Here is an 18959-nt window from a genome sequence, read left to right on the forward strand (position 1 = left end):
AAGGCTAAGACTCTTTACATGCAACTTACACAAGTGGCAAAGACAAGGTGTCCTTCCTTTAAGCCTGGACTTTCAAGCCATATCTAAAGGGAGTATCAGCTTTCTAAAATAGCTCCCTTTTCTGAGATTGCATAGAAAGAAGTGCTTCCGTGACTCAAAAAAAGTGTTTGCTCAGGGTGCTTCTTTGGATAGATGTAATCATTAATAACAAGTAAAACTTTAAGGCACTTTTTAAAGCAATTAAAAATGCTCTTATCGTCACAGTATAGTCACATAGACTGAACCTATTTGCTTTGAATCAAAGCACAGCCACTGATTTTTCTCTCTTTCTGCAGCGCCAACCCTTTTTTTGCTCCATGTACCACATCTAAGAAAGACACAGCAACCTGTCTCTATTCTTAAGAATAATTCAATCATTTCTGGTCCATAGTCTAATACCAAGCAATCAAAAAAGACATTTTGTTCATTTTGTTAACAAATTCTTTCAGATATTTTGCCAGCACAACTTGGTCTAACTTCAAATTGGCTCCCTAAAGATAAGGAACACATACACCCAATCTAAATGTTTAACAGCACAGGTAACTCCAAGAACTCAATATTGACGCCTTTTCCACCCTTCTCATTCCCCACCTCTCCGCCCACCTAAAACATCAGATAAGCCACAGACTGATGAGCCAGCCGCCTCCACCAGAGCGTGTGCTACTGGGAGACTGCACACTGATTTCATCCACACTCGCTCACACAGAAAAAGAGCTCTGTGGAGCAGAAATGCTTCTCTTATTAGCAAAACTCATTCACCTGCACGCCACATTGAGTCTGTGGCAATTTCACAATAAATCATGAGAAATGCCTACAGAGGCCGGGCAGCAGCAGGCTGATGCTGTGCTGCTGCCGTGCCCTCGCCTGTCAGTTTAGACACTCTGAATCATTTCGGGTTCAGCAGCCACGTTTCATCTCAGATGAACTGAAAGGTCATCTCACAGGCAACCTCACCAATATGTCTCTGGCTTCTCATCTCCCAGTGCTTCCAGTGATTGCTCATTCCAGTTAGAAATACCACACCTTAGTGAAATATTTCACTGGGGATTATGGAAGGAATTTCAAGGAATTACCTTACAGAAGGAAAATTAGCACTGACTTCAATCTGTGAGAAACCTGCTGCAGGAGTTATGTGTTATCTTTTAGCCCGTAGGCTCATCACCTACTTCTTTTGCAATATAATTGTTAATTGAAAGTGTGACCATTATGTAAGAAAGCTTTTCTCTGTATCAGGCTGCTGGACCTCAGGCAGACAATAAATGTTGCACTTGAAGCCATCAGTCAGTCTGAAGTGTGTTAAGTGAATGAAGAATGAGATGACATTCAAGTATCCGCTTGAGACTCATCAGCCTAAACACTTTAAAGCTTAACTGGATGGACAATAGCTGAACTATTTGTTCTGCCAATATCTAAGCTAGTTACTTTACCTAAGACCTTTGGCTGGGGCTTTCAACTTTCCCCCATGTGTGGTTACTAAACGTGGGCCGTTACAACACGCTCCTGCTTGGCTGTCACTCGGTTTGTTGAGACACAGTTTGTGGCAGTGAGCACACACACGCACATGCTGCAAGCAAGTGAGCCATTTTGTTAACAGCTCACACTTCCTGTGCAAAGTGTGCGGTTCCAGAGTTGCTGACAGTGACACTTGCAGGACAGAGCCCTGCCCTACTTAACAGGCTGCAGGGAGGAGGGCAGGCCAAGTTGTCAGCAGTGCTAGGTGCTCACTGCTTAGATAAACCTGGAGGATTAGTGGCCCAGTTAAAGTTGGGGCAAAGAGGATTAGCTTCTTCTCTGAGGTGGTGAGAGATTCCCTGTGTCCTTCAGCGCTGCCCGCCTCACATAGGGGAGAGAGAGGAAGAGGAGGTGAGGGGTGAGGTCTAAGTTATCAGGAGTGACAATCAGCATTGTGACATTTTTAAGAGGAAAAGGAAAGGTGCAGTGTAATGATGAAAGGTGAGAGGAAACGAAGCAGTTCGTAAATTGTTGCCAGCTTGTGGTTTTATTAGGAAGGCAGAAGCCCGTAATTACCGACCAGGTGTTAGAGGGAGGTCAACAAGACCAGAGATCCACAGAAAAAAAAGAAAACCCTTCATAAGTGGACTGCATTCTGCAAACTATAACCTATTATAGTTATAATATTCAGTGCTGACACTTTCATATTTACAGCTGTAATTAAAAAGAATATTTTTGCCCAACTGTAACTGCTTGAAAAGTCACAGCTTACACACTGCCTCAACTGTGAGCTCCACATGCAGCACAGCAGAGGATTCTATGCCTCTGCTGCCACCAGCAGGCCACAGAAGGAACTGCATATGGTAATTTACAGATGAAGGATGGAAATAATTTACAATCCCTTTAATTAGTTTCCGAGGATTAACTTAAATGTGGATGGTAATGAGTGCACTTTTTGTAAGAAACAGAAATGCAAATCTTTTTAAACCTGTGATGTCATCATAGCCTTTTGAAAAGATTATACGGATGAATGGCCAACAAAACTGTAATTCCTGAATATGAGTATTGTTATTTAAAATATTGTTTTTTAAGAGAAACAGAACAGAAACATTTTGATAGAAAAACAAATATATGAATTAAGCAATGTGAAAAAAATCCATCTATGTAGTAGAAAGAACAGAAAACCAACACAAATCCAGATTATTACCATATTATTAACCTTTTTTTTATTCATTGCACTTTCAAAAGTGTATTCTTCTGTTTTCATAGTTCCACATTTTACTTGCTGTCCATAATAAAGTGCCCTTTATTTTCTGTTCTTTTTAAAAATGATTAAATTGGTATCAGTAAAAATTAAATATTTTGGGGTTACTAGGGTGTGTTAACCATTTAAGCACTGGTTGGACAATATTTTCAAAAAACATATCTCTCATATATCGTATTTTAAATAATATCTCATATAAAATAAATGCAGGCCGACTACTGCGTGGATTATAAAATTAATTCAGTGTTTATTTTTCTGCGCAGAAATGTACACACATTAAAAAAATGTATAGACATTCCTCTCTATAAAAGCAATGTAAACACAGTGAACAATGGCTTGTGACCTTCAACAGTAATGAATTATCAAAGATAAACTGTAGAGTCTATCTGCTCTTAATCAAACCCTGTCATGCAGCACAATAACAAAAATACATGCATACATACAGTAGTTGCATAAACAAAAAAAGCTATATAGGGCAAAGAGCAATTGCAATGAAAACACTGCAGAAAATAGGGGAAGGCACATAATGGCAAGGCTGAGAGTTGATTATGCAAATACCCCAGCTGCAAAGGAACAATAACTGTGGAAATTCAAAGACAAACCATAACACGGAGGGCTATTGTCTAGCATTTGCATATTTGCTTGACAACTCTAACCTGCTCATCATGCCCATCTTGTTCGGAACAATGTCTTTGTGTTCATACAATAATGCACACATCACAAATTGTCATAGTGCATTGTTTCAGTTCAAATGAAGGCTTTGCAGCCTCAGCTGGCAGTCCAAGCCCAACACTTTATCATTTTGAAAATATTAATTAATACATTGAAGTAAATAAAGAAGAAATATACTTCATAAATACATTATTTTTCTCTTTCCTATACACTGAAGGCCATAATCATTTAAATCATTGTATAAAATAAATTCCTTATGAAGGAGCCCCGTAAACATCAAGCAAGCAAATTAAAAACTGATTTATTCTACAAGTCTATGAATATTATTATGTTTCTTTATGATATATCTCCTGCTGCTTATAAATCTTTAGAAGGCATTTATATAAAGCTTTTGTTTACAATGCTAATGCAGTAGTCCAGTAATTACCTTATATTCTCACAGACAGTAAACTAATGACTCTGTTTTTCCTGTAACACTTTAATGAGACTGGATATGCTGAAATATTTCACCCTTTTAAATTCCTGAGTGGTCAGCAGCTGATGTCCTTAATACAGAGGTGTTATACAGTTTTATGACATTTTCTATTCTTATGTGTCAAGTCAAAGTCAAAGCTCATTAGGTACTTGACTTCTTTATTGGAGTAAATATTTTTAACTTAATATACTTTTTGAAAAGCAGTTATTCTTTTTATCCTCATTTTGCATCCAGTGTGTCCATGTGCTTAGTCCTCTAACACTGACTGCTTAACTGTAATATTTATTATACTTTCTCTGCACAAAAGGCACATGAGATCTGTGCAAATTAGTGCACTTATTGGCCAAATCGTCCCCTGCAGAGTGATCCCACTGATGCTGATTGCTCTTTGCTGTCTCCTCAGAAAGAAGGACAGCGTCAGTGCCTGGGCGTCAGTGGCTCCATCTCTACCACTAGATCACGACTCCGCGGACCCTTACTTAACTCCAATGCCCGGGGAACCACTGTAGACCAGCGGTCTGGAGGGAGTAAAAAGATAAAAAAGAAGAGGGATTTAAAAAAAATGTAAGAGTGCCTTTCATGTGATCAAACACATATTTGTCTATGAATTCATTCATGAGAGCACAGTGAGAATTTCACCTCTCCTCAGGGCTCGGACGCCCTGCGGTAACCCGTTGGTTTGGCACGTTTCATTTTTGCCCGGATCCTCGTTGATTATCGCCAGGTTCTGATTCCAGTGGCACCAGTTCACTTCATCCACCCTGATATAACAAGATACCATCAGGACTAGCAGTTTGCTTTGAAGTGTCACTATGTTGTTGACTGACAATGATAGTGATACATGTAAAATACCTGAAGCCCCAGCGTCGGTCAGGTGTGCCATCCCAGTTCTTCCCCACAGTCACCATCTCCCCTACTCGAAAAGACCTTCGAAGGCAGACTGGAAAAGATCGCTCGATGTCCAAGATGGTAGTTGCCCACTGTAAATTAGCATTACACAAACATGTCTGAAGAGTGGTAATGCTAAAATAAATCCAAACAAAATGTTACCATATAATTTGGTACAGATAAACATGGTGCACAGAGAATCTAGCGTCCCTGTAAGGTAGGCATTTGCCATTTTAGACAAACTAATGTAGATTAAAAAACTTTTAATGAATTGTCATGAAAATAAACACACATATTCCTCATAGCTGTAGACTACTTTGTGTTCTGATTTAGTTTGCAAAAGTTTGTAAAATGTTGATCTGCTAGCATTAGCACATAAGCATCATCCTTGTGAACAGGTTACCATGTTGATGTGTTTTAAGCCTGTTATTTTTAAACTGTAAGCACCACCAGAAAATTAGTTTTTCCAGCTGTATGTTAGAGTACATATTTTACAGTTAGAATTTACAAATTCAAGCAAACTATTTGCAACTTAATTACAACAAAATGAAAAATATGTTTTCTGCATTTGTGAAAACAACCCTTCACTCAATATCAATATCAAAATTCATAGACACTGTCCACCACTAACAATAAGTTCCAGCTCACTGAAGCTTCCAGATCTTCTTGCTCTGCTTGGAAACTTGTCCCACCGTCTCCCCCATCAAAGCGATCAACATGTTGAGCAGCAGCACAAAGGTGAGGATGATGTAGGTAACCAACAGGATGAGGAAGACAGCAGGATACTGTGCACTGTCAATCATGTCCAGCTCTCCCATCCCAATTGTCAGCTTAAACAGGTCCAGGAGGAAGTTACTGAAGGTGTCTTGGTCCCTGCACTTGGGGTAGGTGGGGCATTCTCCACCACAGTCTGTGCCCGGTGGAGGACACACTTTCAGCAGGGACACCAGGGCTGTGGAGATCAACAAAGAAGGTGAGGTTATGTGTCTGTGGGTACTTTAAGGAAGTCAAGGTTTAGGAAACATGCTTGTTCACTTTCATGTCATTACTTTGGATTTTTGAAAAGATCTCTCATCTAAGAGATATTTCTCGTGTCTTTTCATTTGATATGAGCAAAGGTCTGAAGACGGTTAGCTTGGCTATCTACAAAGACTGGGAGCAGTTGGTAAGAATCAATCAGAGTCCACTAGGGCCAGGGTGCAGTTAGCTTAGCAAATCCAAATGACTAGCATAACTGGGCAACACCCAATTCAATTTTAGGTTATTGACTGATGGTTTGTTTTGTTTAGCATTAGATTAGAATTTGGATGTTTAGCTTAGCTTAGCAACAAACTTTGAAATAAAGGTGCGCTGTTTTTTTAAGCTCATCATCTCCTATCTGTAATGTTCGCTTCATCTTTCTGGTACTTTCCACTCATGTGAGAGTGTTACGGATACATCCTTATCTATGTATGTTTTAAAATGATCAAGATTTTTAACGTATCCTTGATGTAATGCCAATATACACCTGTGAAGTTAGGCTGGCCACCCACCTGATGCATATCCAATCATGAAGAGCACATACACCAGCAGAAATCTGAAAAGGTCTTTGAACAGAATCTAAAAATCAAAAGGAAACGAAGTGTCACGCAAAACAAGTGATGTCAAGGTGAATTATTTTTGTGTTACATTTATGCATCATCTTACCTTCTGTATCATGATGCTGTAGGTGCCAGTGAGCTTCAGGCCTCGGGTGAAGTAAAGCGTGTTCATCCAGCCCAACACCAGTGCAAACACCATAACAGACACGTAGGCCTCAATCCCAGACAGGTAAAGAACAGCAGTGACTACAATCAGTACAGAGTAGATGAAGCTAAAGAGAAGAGAGAAAACATGCTTTTTAGGAAAAAAATGTCACTGAGGAAAACATGAAAGCAGGAAGACATGACTGCTGGCATTTTTAACAGAGCGTAGACATCACAGCAATGTTGCTAATGATTTACATCAACACAGTTCATATTGGTGTTTGGTATTCTCTGCTCTTTGTTTGTATCGTGTGTTTAATTAAAGATGTAAACTAGAAAAAACATGCCAGGGAAGAGGTTGAGGAATTAATTAGGTGACTCAATTAAGAGGATGCAAAGTTTGCCTCCAGTAACTGTAGCAGGAGCCACAGCAGAGGTGAGAAAGAGGGGGAGCAAGGAAGGTGGATGGAGACTCACTACAGCAGTTGAAAAGATCCATCGATGAATAAAGATTTCACACCAGGGCACTTCTTCAAGAAGAGGTCTTAATCTGCAAAGAAAGAAACTTATTATTATTATTTCCATAACAATAACAACAAATATTATTTTAATGTTTAACTTTGAGACATCAGAGTGTGTTGACTCACATTGGTGAGGAAGAAGAAAATTCCTGATGCCAAGGTTATAATCTCCCCAGCCATTCTCAGGTAGTCAGTGGATGTCTTGTAGCTGTATGGAGGCTGAAATAAACAAGATGAGGGCTATTGTAACACTCATTTAACTTAGAATCAATTTGCTAAATGTGTAGGCAGCTAATGAAGTCATCACACTTTATATGACCTATGCCTCCATGTTCATGCAGAATAAAGCTAAATCCACCAGCTAGTTAATTTAGTTTGGTATTATGTATTAACTTTAGTATTTAACACCCAAATCAGTAATTTGTTCTTTCAGTTTGAGTAAAAATAAGATCAAATTTATTAATTATTAAAAAAAAAAGTACTATTAATCAAGTACTACAAATTTAGCATACAGATATGAAAAGGGTGTCATTATTCTCATGCACATCTTAGTGAAAAAAATGTGATAAGTGTATTTTCTAAAACCTTTTGAGTGTTCTTTTGATAAGATAAGTGAGTGGTGAAAAATTCAGAATACACGTGTCCTGTTTTTAGAAGGTAACATTCGTATACTTTTATTGTAAAAATGTTTGTTTATGTGTTGTCCGATATTGGATGGAAACAGTATTTTCCCATCAGGAATAATCGATCAGTTCCTACATCACCTGCCACACTGACCGATGTCCACGTTTTCAGTACACTCACCGTTCCCTGTGTTGGATGGTAATAAGCCACAAGGGTGAAAATGATCATGGTGATGAGGTAGGAAACCACGCTAATGTAAAATGTGACAGCCGCAAACTTCTGCCATTTGGCCCTCAGCAGCTCGTTGATGGGTTCCACGGCCAACATCTCATGGCGGTTCTGACGACAGACAAATGACGCTTAGTAAAATGACGATAAACAAATCCTGATCTTTCAACAACGAAAAGAGATCATTCTTAATATCCATTTCATATTTTAAATGACAAACCTAAAAAAAACAAATTTTAAGTAACCTCATTGCGACTGTTGTAGACGAGGATTTCCAGCACAGATGGTTCCTCTCCACATGTATCCAGTGATGACAGATCATAACAGAGATGAGTACACTGGCCCGTAAGCCCAGTCCTTGAATTTACGTGATAGATGACGAGCTTCCTCATCTTTGATCTCACGTCTGATAATGTGCTGGAAAACCTAAAGAGACATGGAGAAGCTGAGCTGCCGACCTTTGACTTATAAATGATCTAGCCCATAATAATGTAATTATGGGAACTTTTCATACTGATGTTTCAATATCCCTACCCCTATCTTGCCCAGCTTGGCAGCCATCATGAGAGGTGACATGCTGTCGTTGTTGAGCACATCCTCCAGGCTGCAGTCTGGGTATAGCTTGGCACTCTTGATGAGCAGCAGGTCGTACATCTTTGTGAGGAAGCGTGTGTTGTCCTTGGTGTTGTCCGCGATGTGCACCAGGGCGTGCAGCACCGTGTTTCCACGGGAATCCTGGCGTCGCAGGTCGGCCTTCTTGTGTGGATTCTCAGTCAGGTAGTGCACAATGTCAGGCTGGTTAGTGCAAGCAGCCAGGGAGAGAGGCAGCTCACCTGTGCAAACAGAGAGAGAGCGAGCACTCACTTCATTCTGAATTCATAAGAGATTAAAGGAACTGTATTTCATATTAAAATTAAGCAAATCAACAGGAGGGTTAATTAAGAACTGTAGCAGGCGTCTGTATGTTTTTGCAAAGCATACTAAACATGGATCAAAGATTTGACTTAAATCCCCGCTATGAAAACAGCACAATTAGCAGTTGTTTGAGGGAGGGGCGCAATGGGGCCAGAGTGCCAAAAGCAGCTGCTGAAAATGAGCCGTTGCCATGGGTGACAGATTACTTTGTCACCTCACATAGAAACGCTCCTCTTCATGGATTTGCACGGGTGCATGCAGAGTGTTAGCGTGAGTCTAAATCCCATTAGCCGTCAGCCCTGCCAGGTTCCTGTTCACCTCGCTGCAAAGCTCCGCAGCAAATTACTCACACTGTGCCCGGACACGCTGGGATTTGGGAATGACAAGCGTGCTAAGTGCAAATAGAAATCATCTCCTGTGTGATGAGTGAGGAATATATAACACATGAATGTAATCAAATGAGGTATTCTTATAATTAGGCAGGGTTAAAAATAAAAGAATCCATAACAAGCCGTGTCTACCTTCTTTAAGTTGTTTTGAAGAATGACACTAAAATAAATTATATTTGCTACGATATCATCACAGTTTGAAAGGAACATACTGCTATGAATAAAACCACTTTTCTTCCTGGGTACCACATAAAGTCATACTGAGATGCATCTTCACTGGCACCAGCAGAGGGAAGTGTTGAGTAGAGTTTACAGGCCCTAATTTGTTCATACACTCTTAAAGGTCAGTTAAGTCCTGCCCAGAGGTGGGTCTGCAGAGGATGTTTACTTTCTTCACTGCAGAACACCCACACCTTTTACTGGACAAGCCTCACTAAATATGACATAATGCTTGTCTTGTCATGTGTTTTTTGGAGCACTGCAAATGAGGGTTTTCTCGTATGATGCTTCAAAAAACCTCCGGTTGTAGGCTGGACCTCACCTCTGGACCACAGCGGTGGCCTGACTGTGTTCCTCAGCCAAAACCTGCCACATGAGGAAAAGCAGAAAGGGTGGATCCAATGCCACCCCACCTCTCCATAGCTGCTGCTGTGTCCCTGCCAGAACTATGTACAAGGCCATAACTATTTTATGCTGGCAGCTGCAGTAGAACACGTCACAGAACTTCTGTATTACCTAGCTGATGTAAAGACAGAACATACTTACTCCAACCCAGTGTGGAAACCAAAGTGAAGTCATAGAAACCACAGACACCCAACGTTATTATCAGCATATGAGGCAGAAAATACACAGTAATAGTTTCAGGCTCTCAGTGCCACTGTCTGCCGATAATTTTAAAGTTAAAGTATAAGGTTTGCCAAGCACAGAACACAAAAGAACAATAAGCTCTTTTGTTTTGTAGAGTAAATTTATATGCTGACAAGGCCATTACAAAGTAGAAGTAGCCCCCCTCGTCTCTGGGCTGGAAAAAGCGTCCCCTGGCCTGGGCATGAACATCAGCTCCTGCTCCACAAGCAGCTCCACGTATTGCTTACAAACGTCGCTCTATTGCTATGTGGAGCGCAGTCTGGCCTGTTAACACAAAAAAACACAAAAGTCAAATATTTGAGTTATATTAGTATTCCAGACTGCTACTTAGTGTGCTGGTGTTCAACAACAAAAAAACAACAGGTATAGATTTTTTTATTCCACGGTGTAGTGACTGAATTGAGAAGCATTGTGTATGTTATGTAGAAAGAGTGTGAACTCCTGCCATTTGTTAAGTTTTTTTTTCTATTTTAAATACTGATGCCCAAGTATGAGCTTGAGAGTGGAGGTCGTTAAAAAGAGACTAAAAGCCACAGGGGGTCAGAGCGACATTTATGTGCAGGCTGTTTCTACGAGTAAAAAAAAACAACAAAATTCAAAACCTAAACAGTTTTACTACATCACATAAATTCACATTTGCTCCCCGCAAATAACCAGTTATATTCTTTAACAAACTAACTATGTGTGAAAATTGCAGATATTAGGTAAAAATAGGTAAATATTTAAAAAATGCTGCAACTCTCATTTCCAGAGATGTAAATAGCCCTTGTATACACACATACTGTAAATACAGCCCTTCTCCTCAGAACTGGGCCTCACCCACCAGCCAGGGGCCCTAGAGTTACTCTAAACAAAACGGTGTCTACCAGCTTTTACTTAGTAGAGAATGAAGGAATCACAGTGATGTGTAAAACTATATTTATAGATTCATTCTTAAAAAATGTGAATTTATTTTGTCACTGTAATCTGTCATTATTGGGTAATTACATACCTCTGTAGTAGACATCCCTGAAAGGAGTGTTAATAAACTCTCTCAGGTTTCCCGTCTTCTCTGCTATATCCACCAGCAGAGGGATGCTGTCGTTCTGTCCTCCATACAGGTTCAACAGGGCTTTAGGCAAACAGGTCTTACCCGTGGATAGCTCTAGGAGAAAATCGAATCATCACAAATAATGATTATAGTATAAGAATAGACTGTTCATTGAAGTTTTTAACTACCCAACAAGTTCCTAATATATCAATTTGAGATAATATCAACTTGGTGTAATTTAATGACATACAAACATTATGTTGTTTAAACACTTTCTATAAAAACTGTACCTGTTTTTATATTACAATGTTACAATGTTACATATCATTTAGCAGACGCTTTTATCCAAAGCGACGAACATACAAGAACAAGAACAACACAAGCAAAGATCTAGACAAAAGGAAACAAGATCAGTACAGTAACAAAGTGCTTCAAGTCAATTTGGGTGTAGGTACTGCCAAGCAGTGTAAAGGCAATGCACAACAGTATGTAAGGGTTTTTTTTTTTTCTAAATAAGGAACATCTACAATGAGGCAAGCAACCATTTAAGACCTTCAATTATCATCATCAACAATTAACATCACCACAATAATGACCAAAGTACCAAGTGCTGGGTCACTCAAGAGCTGAACACAGATTCCCAGAGTAGAGCAGGACTGTGCGAGTCAATTGTAGCTGGAAGACATGATCTGCCCCTGGGGACAACAGTGGAGAACAGTCTAGCTAAGTGCATAGTGCTTCCTAAAGAGCTGGGTCTTTAGCGTACTAGCCTACTTATAGCTACTGTTCGGCTGTACATTCTTTACTTTCAGTGCCATATTAAACTGTTTTAGCACTTTATTTGAACTGTTAATGCTTAAATTTAGCTAAATATTTAAACCTTTTTGTCCATTTACCACTGTGAAAAGCAGCACGGATTATGCTAGCATACCATTCAACAAGTTAGCTAGCTATTTGAGGGACTCGTTACTTTTGGATACTTGTTTAAACTCTTATTTATTTATTTATTTATTTATTTATTTATTTATTTATTTATTTATTTGGGGGAGGCAGTAGCTCCGTCCATAGGGACTTGGCTTGGGAACCGAAGCGTCACCGGTTCGAGTCCCAGTATGGACAAAGTTTGGCAAGTGGACTGGTGGCTGTAGAGGTGCTGGTTCACTTGCCTGGGCACTGCCGAGGTGCCCTTGAGCAAGGCACCGAACCCCCAACTGCTCGGGGTGCAGGTTGATGGCAGCATCCTCACTCTGGCATCTCTCCCTAAGAATGTTCACTGCACGTGTGTGCATGATTGTATATATATACTGTGTGTGTAGCATGTCCAAAAAATAGCACCAAATGTATTTGGAATCTTCCGTCATTTCTATTAACTTACCATTTGAACGAATGCTCACTATTAGCATATATATTAGTATAACTGTTGAACCTTCACTCCCTGTTAACAGTATGAACAGTTATTGCCTTACTTTTGACTTACTACTTCCTCTCTATTTATTTATTTATTCTTGTTAGAAAACTAATTCAATTGTTTATCCATTACTATGCTAACAATCTGAACAGATAATTGTTTTTTAAGCTAACCATTTAAACTTCTTATCAACCTCTTGAGCTATCATTTTTTCAGTTTATCCTTTATTTATAGCAATTCTAAAATAAATTTGGATCCATTTCTCCTAGCTTATTCTTTGAGCTTTTTAAATATAACTTTTAACCTACTATTTGAACTGTTATCGCTCTACTTTAGTTTCACACTTAAACTGTTTATATATTTTTAGCCAACAATTTCAGCTACTTACCCATATCTCTTAAAACCAAACTTCTCTGCTTGATTCAATACTTCACACTCTTTATTGCAAGAGTTTATTATTTACAGATGTTTGAGTTGACTTGTTAGGAAATTACTGTATTTTTTTGTTTCTTAAGGCATTTTCTGTTTTCGTGAAATCTTTCACATATGACTTTGCAACTGCCAAGTACCCTAGGTTTGTATATTCTATAAAACATTTGTACTTATTTTTGTGTCCCTCCACATGTGTTCTGAATGAATATGTGGGGCAGGGGTGTCCAAACTTTTTTCAAAGAGGGCCACTTTTGATGTTGTCAGACTGCCTCAGGGCCAGCGGCTCCTACCGAGACTTCATAATCATAAAAGTTATATATGAAATCTCTATTTGATAACAATTATTAAAAAAAAATTCTCAATACATCAGTAACTAGGTAGTCCTCAGTTCTCCACAAGCCATGTATACATTAGCAAACTTTATCTTCTGGAGGAAAATGGTCGGGCAGTGTGAGAAAAATATTGTATCATTATTTTCCTATGGCAGGATCATGATCTGGATTTCATCACACTTCTTTTTCATGTTGTTTTAAAGACTTTTCTGACCAGCAGACAACATTTCAAGAACAAAATCATTATTTTCCTGAGTTCTGTTTTAAGTTTAGTTTTATGCACCAAATTTAGCCTTTTCTGCACAATGTCATAATTTTGATCTTGTCTTGTGATCTCTTTTGTGTCTTCTGAACTTTTAGTGTTCATCAAGAACATTTCCACATCATGATAAAAACATTAATTTGAAAAAACTGTCAGCTTTAAGAGTTCTTGTGTTTCTTCTTTATTGCCATCTTGCAGAATTCCCAGTGCTTGGCTTTAGACAGGTAGTCTATATGAAACTTTTTGAGATGTTTCTGGATTGACTTTAGTTTTGTTTGTGCGCTTGAAAGAAACTACAAATGTACAGATGATTCAGAATGGGATTAATTTCTGTGCTATAAATAAGACATTTTAATATGGAAGCTTGGGGCCAGAAATAAATGGACCTTGGGCCGCAATTGGCCCCCGGGCCACACTTTGGACACCCCTGATGTAGGGGATTAGTTGAGTATCCAGAGTTCATAAGATCAAATTGAAAAAAGGGTTGAGCAAGCCCTTTACTATTTTTAGTCTTCCAGTTTTAAAGAAGACTGAAAGCCCAGTTTAACTCTCTGAAGGATTGACAGTTTGCTGTGATTTTTCTCCACTCCTTGTTATAAACCTGAAAAAAAATCTTCTCAGAACACACAGAAGCTTCCTCAGGTCTGCCTCTGGCAGAAAAAAGACTCTGACATTACTCCACCTTTTCCCTATCACATCCTCTGAGTCGAAAACGGCAAGGGAGAAGCAGTAAAATACAAAAGATCAAAGGTGAAACAGTTAAGAAATAAGGCTGAGTAAAGATTCAAGTGGATGATTTTGTCATGATCTTTATGAAAGAGTGAAACAAATATGTATGTCCTATAGACCATATTAATGGCTTATTGGGGTGTCTGTTTCACTCAGTGGGTAGAGCAGGTGCCCCAAATACAGAGGCTATAATCCCCAACACATTCCTGGTGTTGATCTATTGATGCATTTCTACCTCATTCTCTTCTCCCTGTCTCTCTTCAGCTGTTCCTACAACTAGATGGAAAACAAGAAAAAACTATAGATAAAATAATATTTAAATTATCTTATTTTACAGAAAAATACAGTATGTTCCCTTTTAGTCAGACTTTCCAGTGGTTGGTTTAGAGAAACATAAAAAAATGTACAAATATTATCATATCTGATCAACTGAAGCTCCACATTTGAGTCTCACCTCTGAACTCCTCATCAGTTAACCTCTTTTCATGAATCTGCAGGTACTCCAACAGACCCTCGAGAGCCTCAGGGTCTCCACGTGACACACAGTCAAAGAGGAGAGAGCGGTTGAATACTTTCATCACTTTCGGGGGGTCTGGGCTTTGAGCATCATCACACGATGTTTCAGTTTTACTGCAAAGACACATAAAAATAAAATTATGTTGCTTTGTCACAAAGTCACTTTCTTAACAATTCAATCTGGAATCAATTTAATCATTTTACATTTAACTTATGGAGAACTAACTGTGGGTTTGATGTTAAAACCACCCTTTGAGCAATCACCCGTGCTCAAGTAAAAAGAGCCCTGTGGGTGTGTGTGTGGGGGGACGACAGGTAGAGCAGCCAGGAAGTGAAAGCAGCATAAATATTACCTCAGCGGCTGCAGACTGACCAACAACATGCTCTCTGTTGAATCAGTGAATGAGGCACTGCTTGGTTCATAATGTGTTTGTACGTGTGTGTGTACGTTAGTGTGTACTTCCACAATGGCAGTTGTGGGAGGTTTTGCTTTTTATTACATTTTTCCGAACCAGCCCTTGTGTCCAAACTGGGGTTACCGCTGTTAAAACAGACTGTAAATCTCTGAACTGAAAAGAAACACAGTTATCAAGTTTAGAGATAGTGGGGCCCCTCTCACCCTCTTGGTAGCTTCTTCCTTCGTCTCTTCTGGTTGCTGGTGTTCCTGTAGGTGCCATAGTCAAAGAGTGAGTCCATGGGTGCTTTCTTAGGGCCTGGGACCACATTAGACTCGTATATGGTAGATTCAAGTCGGTCCATTGGATTAGAAATGCCTTTCTTGAAAGCACCCTGGAACTTCATGCGCAGGTTCTGCCTGCTGTCAGCAGGTTGGTTTGGCTGGACCTGCTCCTGGGCTGAACTCTGACTTGTGTCTTGAGTTGATGGGGAGCCATCCTCACTCTCAAACAAATCTGAGATCTCACACAGGGGGAATACTGTGTCGCTCTCAGGCTGAGTGGTCCCGCCATCGTCCACAGAGAGAGAAGCTTTGGAAGGAGCAGAGCCGATGGTGTCAGCCTTGGACAAGGCAAGGTGACACCTTCTGAGTATAGCAGAGCGGCCCTAGAGAAACAACAAGAACAATTTCAAGTGACCTTAAGTCAGTTCAGAACATTTTTTACAGCAAGGAAAAATAAAATTGCTCTATCTTTTCACAAGTTAATAAAAGCTATGCTCACATTTACAGTGTTAGTAGCATGTGCCATTCAAGTAAAACTAATTTCCATGCGTATTTTGTTCTAAATACATATATATATATATTAATTGTTAATATTCCAAACTCAAAATTTGTCTTTTCTTTTTACTCCTAGTTCTCTCCCTTGCTGCCTTTGATGGCACACTGCAGCATATCTTAATGTGTAAATGTGTCGTTCTTAATCATGATATTAAAATTCCTTTTCTTTTTTAATATGTTTAGAAGGTTGATCTTTGCTATGTACAAGGTTCAGCCAAGGAAAACCTTAAATGGTTTTGTTTTCTATACCAATCAATAAAAAGCAAACTGAATAATATCATCAAGAATAAACTAATCAAAGATTTTATTACGACTAAAAATTCCAACGGGACATCTCACTTGAGGTTTGCAGTAAATTTTAGAGTAAACATTTGACATTTAAACCCTCTTTACCTCATTCATCCCTTTTATCACAAAGATGTGCCAAATTCCTCTAGAAATGAACTAGAAATGATGCTGAAGCATGAGGGCTTCCTGAAGAAACACAAGCAGAGTAATGTTCACATGAATAACTGACAGAAGTACAGACAAAAATAAACATTTGTAGGAACTATATGTCATATAAAGAGCTCTGTTGTTTGGGTGGGGATATATGAAAAAAAACAAAAAACAGAAAAGGACTGATGCCAACACAAATAACATGTTTGTGAATTCAGCCTCTCATTGGTCAGAAGAGTATGTTTACCTTAGTATGCAGCATCACACCACCTTCTGCTCAATCAGAATCAGAATTGGCTTTGAAACAGATAAATGAATACTCAGCTAGTTCTTCAGAGACACACACTTTTCTACACACACAGTGTGTGAACATCTACAATATGACGTCCTCACTTCCTTCCACACTTTCCTGAGTTTGTTCATGGCACTGACAACCTATGTAAGCCAGACTGATCTGCAAAGGAGCAACACAAACAGGGGAGCTGGGGTCCCTCTGAGGGGGAGGCATGAGTCACATCTCTGTCGAACACACAGGATTATCATGCCTTAACACTTCAGTGAACACCGGATAGTAAAGAGACAGAGGAACAAAGCGAGGTTACCCTTGATAAATTATTCTAACAGACTAAGAGTGAGGGATTAAATTGGTAGGTGGAGGTATATGAGGGCAGATAGGGCCCACTTAGTTTTAAACCTGCCAGAGAGATGGAACTAGATCATTAAAAATTGACACCCCAATATCAGTTATTATCCACTTACTGGGACAGGAAGTGGAAATCCTCCAGGGAAAGTTCCTTAATGAAAGTTATACTCCTAATGTTCCCCCAGAGAGGAGTGTCTTCCTGCTCTGTCACTGCCTATGTGAGACATTATCCAGTCACAGAGGCTGAAGGCTCTGTCCCGGGCTAAATGACTGCTGGAAAGGAAATATGTAATGTTTCTCATTAAAATAGATGTTAAGGTTTAAAAGGTCACAGAGTGTATCTCAGAATAAATATTACACCTGTGTGGATTAAATGGAAATGAATCAAGAAGAACAGGACAAATTAAAAGACATAGTTACCTACATTTCCAGAAAGACAGATTAAAGTAATGTGTAATGTGTTTAGTTGTAGGAGCGAGAGGACAGTTAGGAGGGATCATCACAAGATTAGACTGTCCCTCACCCATTCATCTATAATAATTATTAAACAAATATGAACAGTTAGCCCAAATATATTTGTTATTTTCGAAAAACAATAAGGTCTATAGGGCATAAACGAAAACTAGGTATACGTGCTGCTACTTACCTTGATCCAGGTTTTTTATTTTCTGACTCTCAAAAAACAAACTTTTTCACGAGTTATTTCCATACTTTGAAAATCTTCTTACTTCAATTTCTCTCCAGTGTTGAACGCTGCCGTGCTTCCCTCTCAGCTTTACTGACTTCTGTAAGGGAACACAAACTTCTTTTACTAGCAGTGTGCCTCCCATTCATGTGTCTGAGCGCCGGTAAAATCCGAAAGAACAACGGATGCTTTCACAGATTTTGGGTGGGACAGCGGCCGCTCGCTCACTTCTCTTGAGCCTTCCGAAACAGACGAGGAAATGTGAGCTGCCGTACCAGAGGTGTCCGCTAGATGATGCTATCTCCAAAACAGCACAGGGTTCATTTTCTCCTTTTCACTGAGGGGACTTTTTATAAATTCCAGGAATTACAGTACGCTTCAAACGTTTTAACGATTAACAAATCATCACAAGACTCAGCATGACGGACCTCTCATAAGTCTAGTTAAGCTACATAAAAAAAACAACCTTTCGCACCATTTTTGATCACTGAAGAAAGACAGTTTTTTTCATTAAACAACATTTTAATCTTAACTAAAGTGTGGGAAAACGAAAAAAGCCCCCCCTGAACAATAATGGATTGCATTAGTGAAGTCCTAATAGAACATAAAAGTGCATGAAAAATAGCCCAACTGTCATGTATGTTAGGGTTATGATTAGGGTTAGGGTGAATAATAGGGTTAGGGTTATGAAAAGGGTTAGGTTATTGAAGAGGGTTAGGGTTACTGTTAGGGTTAGGGTTTTGATTAGGGTTAGGGTTACAAATAGAGTTATGATTAGGGTTAGGGTTAAGGTTATGATTAGGGTTAAGGTTATGAAAAGGGTTAGGGTTATGAAAAGGGTTAGGGTTACTAATAGGGTTAGGGTTTTGATTAGGGTTAGGGCTATGTTTAGGGTTATGAATTGGGTAAGTGTTCTGATTAGTGTTAGTGTTATTAATAGGTTTAGGGTTATGATAGGGTTAGGGATACTAATAGGGTTAGGGTTATTTTTAGGGTTACTAATAGGGTTAGGGTTATGATTAGGGTTAGGGTTACTAATAGGGTCAGAGTTACAAATAGGGTTAGGGCAAGGGTTATGAATAGGGTTAGGGTAACTAATAGGGTTAGGGTAACTAATAGGGTTAGGGTTAGAGTTAGGGTTAGGTTTTTAGGGTTGCTAGTAAGGTGAGGGTTATGAATAGGGTAAGGATTA

General features: G+C 39.2%; 1 protein-coding gene across 1 annotated transcript; it reads right to left on the reverse strand.

Moving 5' to 3' along the window:
- Positions 1–4043: 4043 nt before the first annotated feature.
- Positions 4044–18104, reverse strand: trpv4 (transient receptor potential cation channel, subfamily V, member 4). Its single transcript, XM_034691049.1, is given in 22 exon segments — positions 4044–4420; positions 4542–4663; positions 4755–4885; positions 5441–5742; positions 6323–6389; positions 6477–6642; positions 6992–7064; positions 7158–7254; positions 7840–7998; positions 8133–8210; positions 8212–8313; positions 8422–8721; positions 10183–10256; positions 10259–10286; positions 10288–10322; positions 11050–11202; positions 14706–14881; positions 15387–15829; positions 16395–16475; positions 17199–17355; positions 17507–17613; positions 17729–18104. Coding segments are annotated over 19 exon segments (2616 nt in total). The 5' UTR covers positions 16404–16475; positions 17199–17355; positions 17507–17613; positions 17729–18104; the 3' UTR covers positions 4044–4319.
- Between the last annotated feature and the right edge of the window lie 855 nt (positions 18105–18959).

The sequence above is a fragment of the Notolabrus celidotus genome, chromosome 9 (genome assembly GCF_009762535.1).
Source record: "Notolabrus celidotus isolate fNotCel1 chromosome 9, fNotCel1.pri, whole genome shotgun sequence".
Lineage (NCBI taxonomy): Eukaryota > Metazoa > Chordata > Actinopteri > Labriformes > Labridae > Notolabrus > Notolabrus celidotus.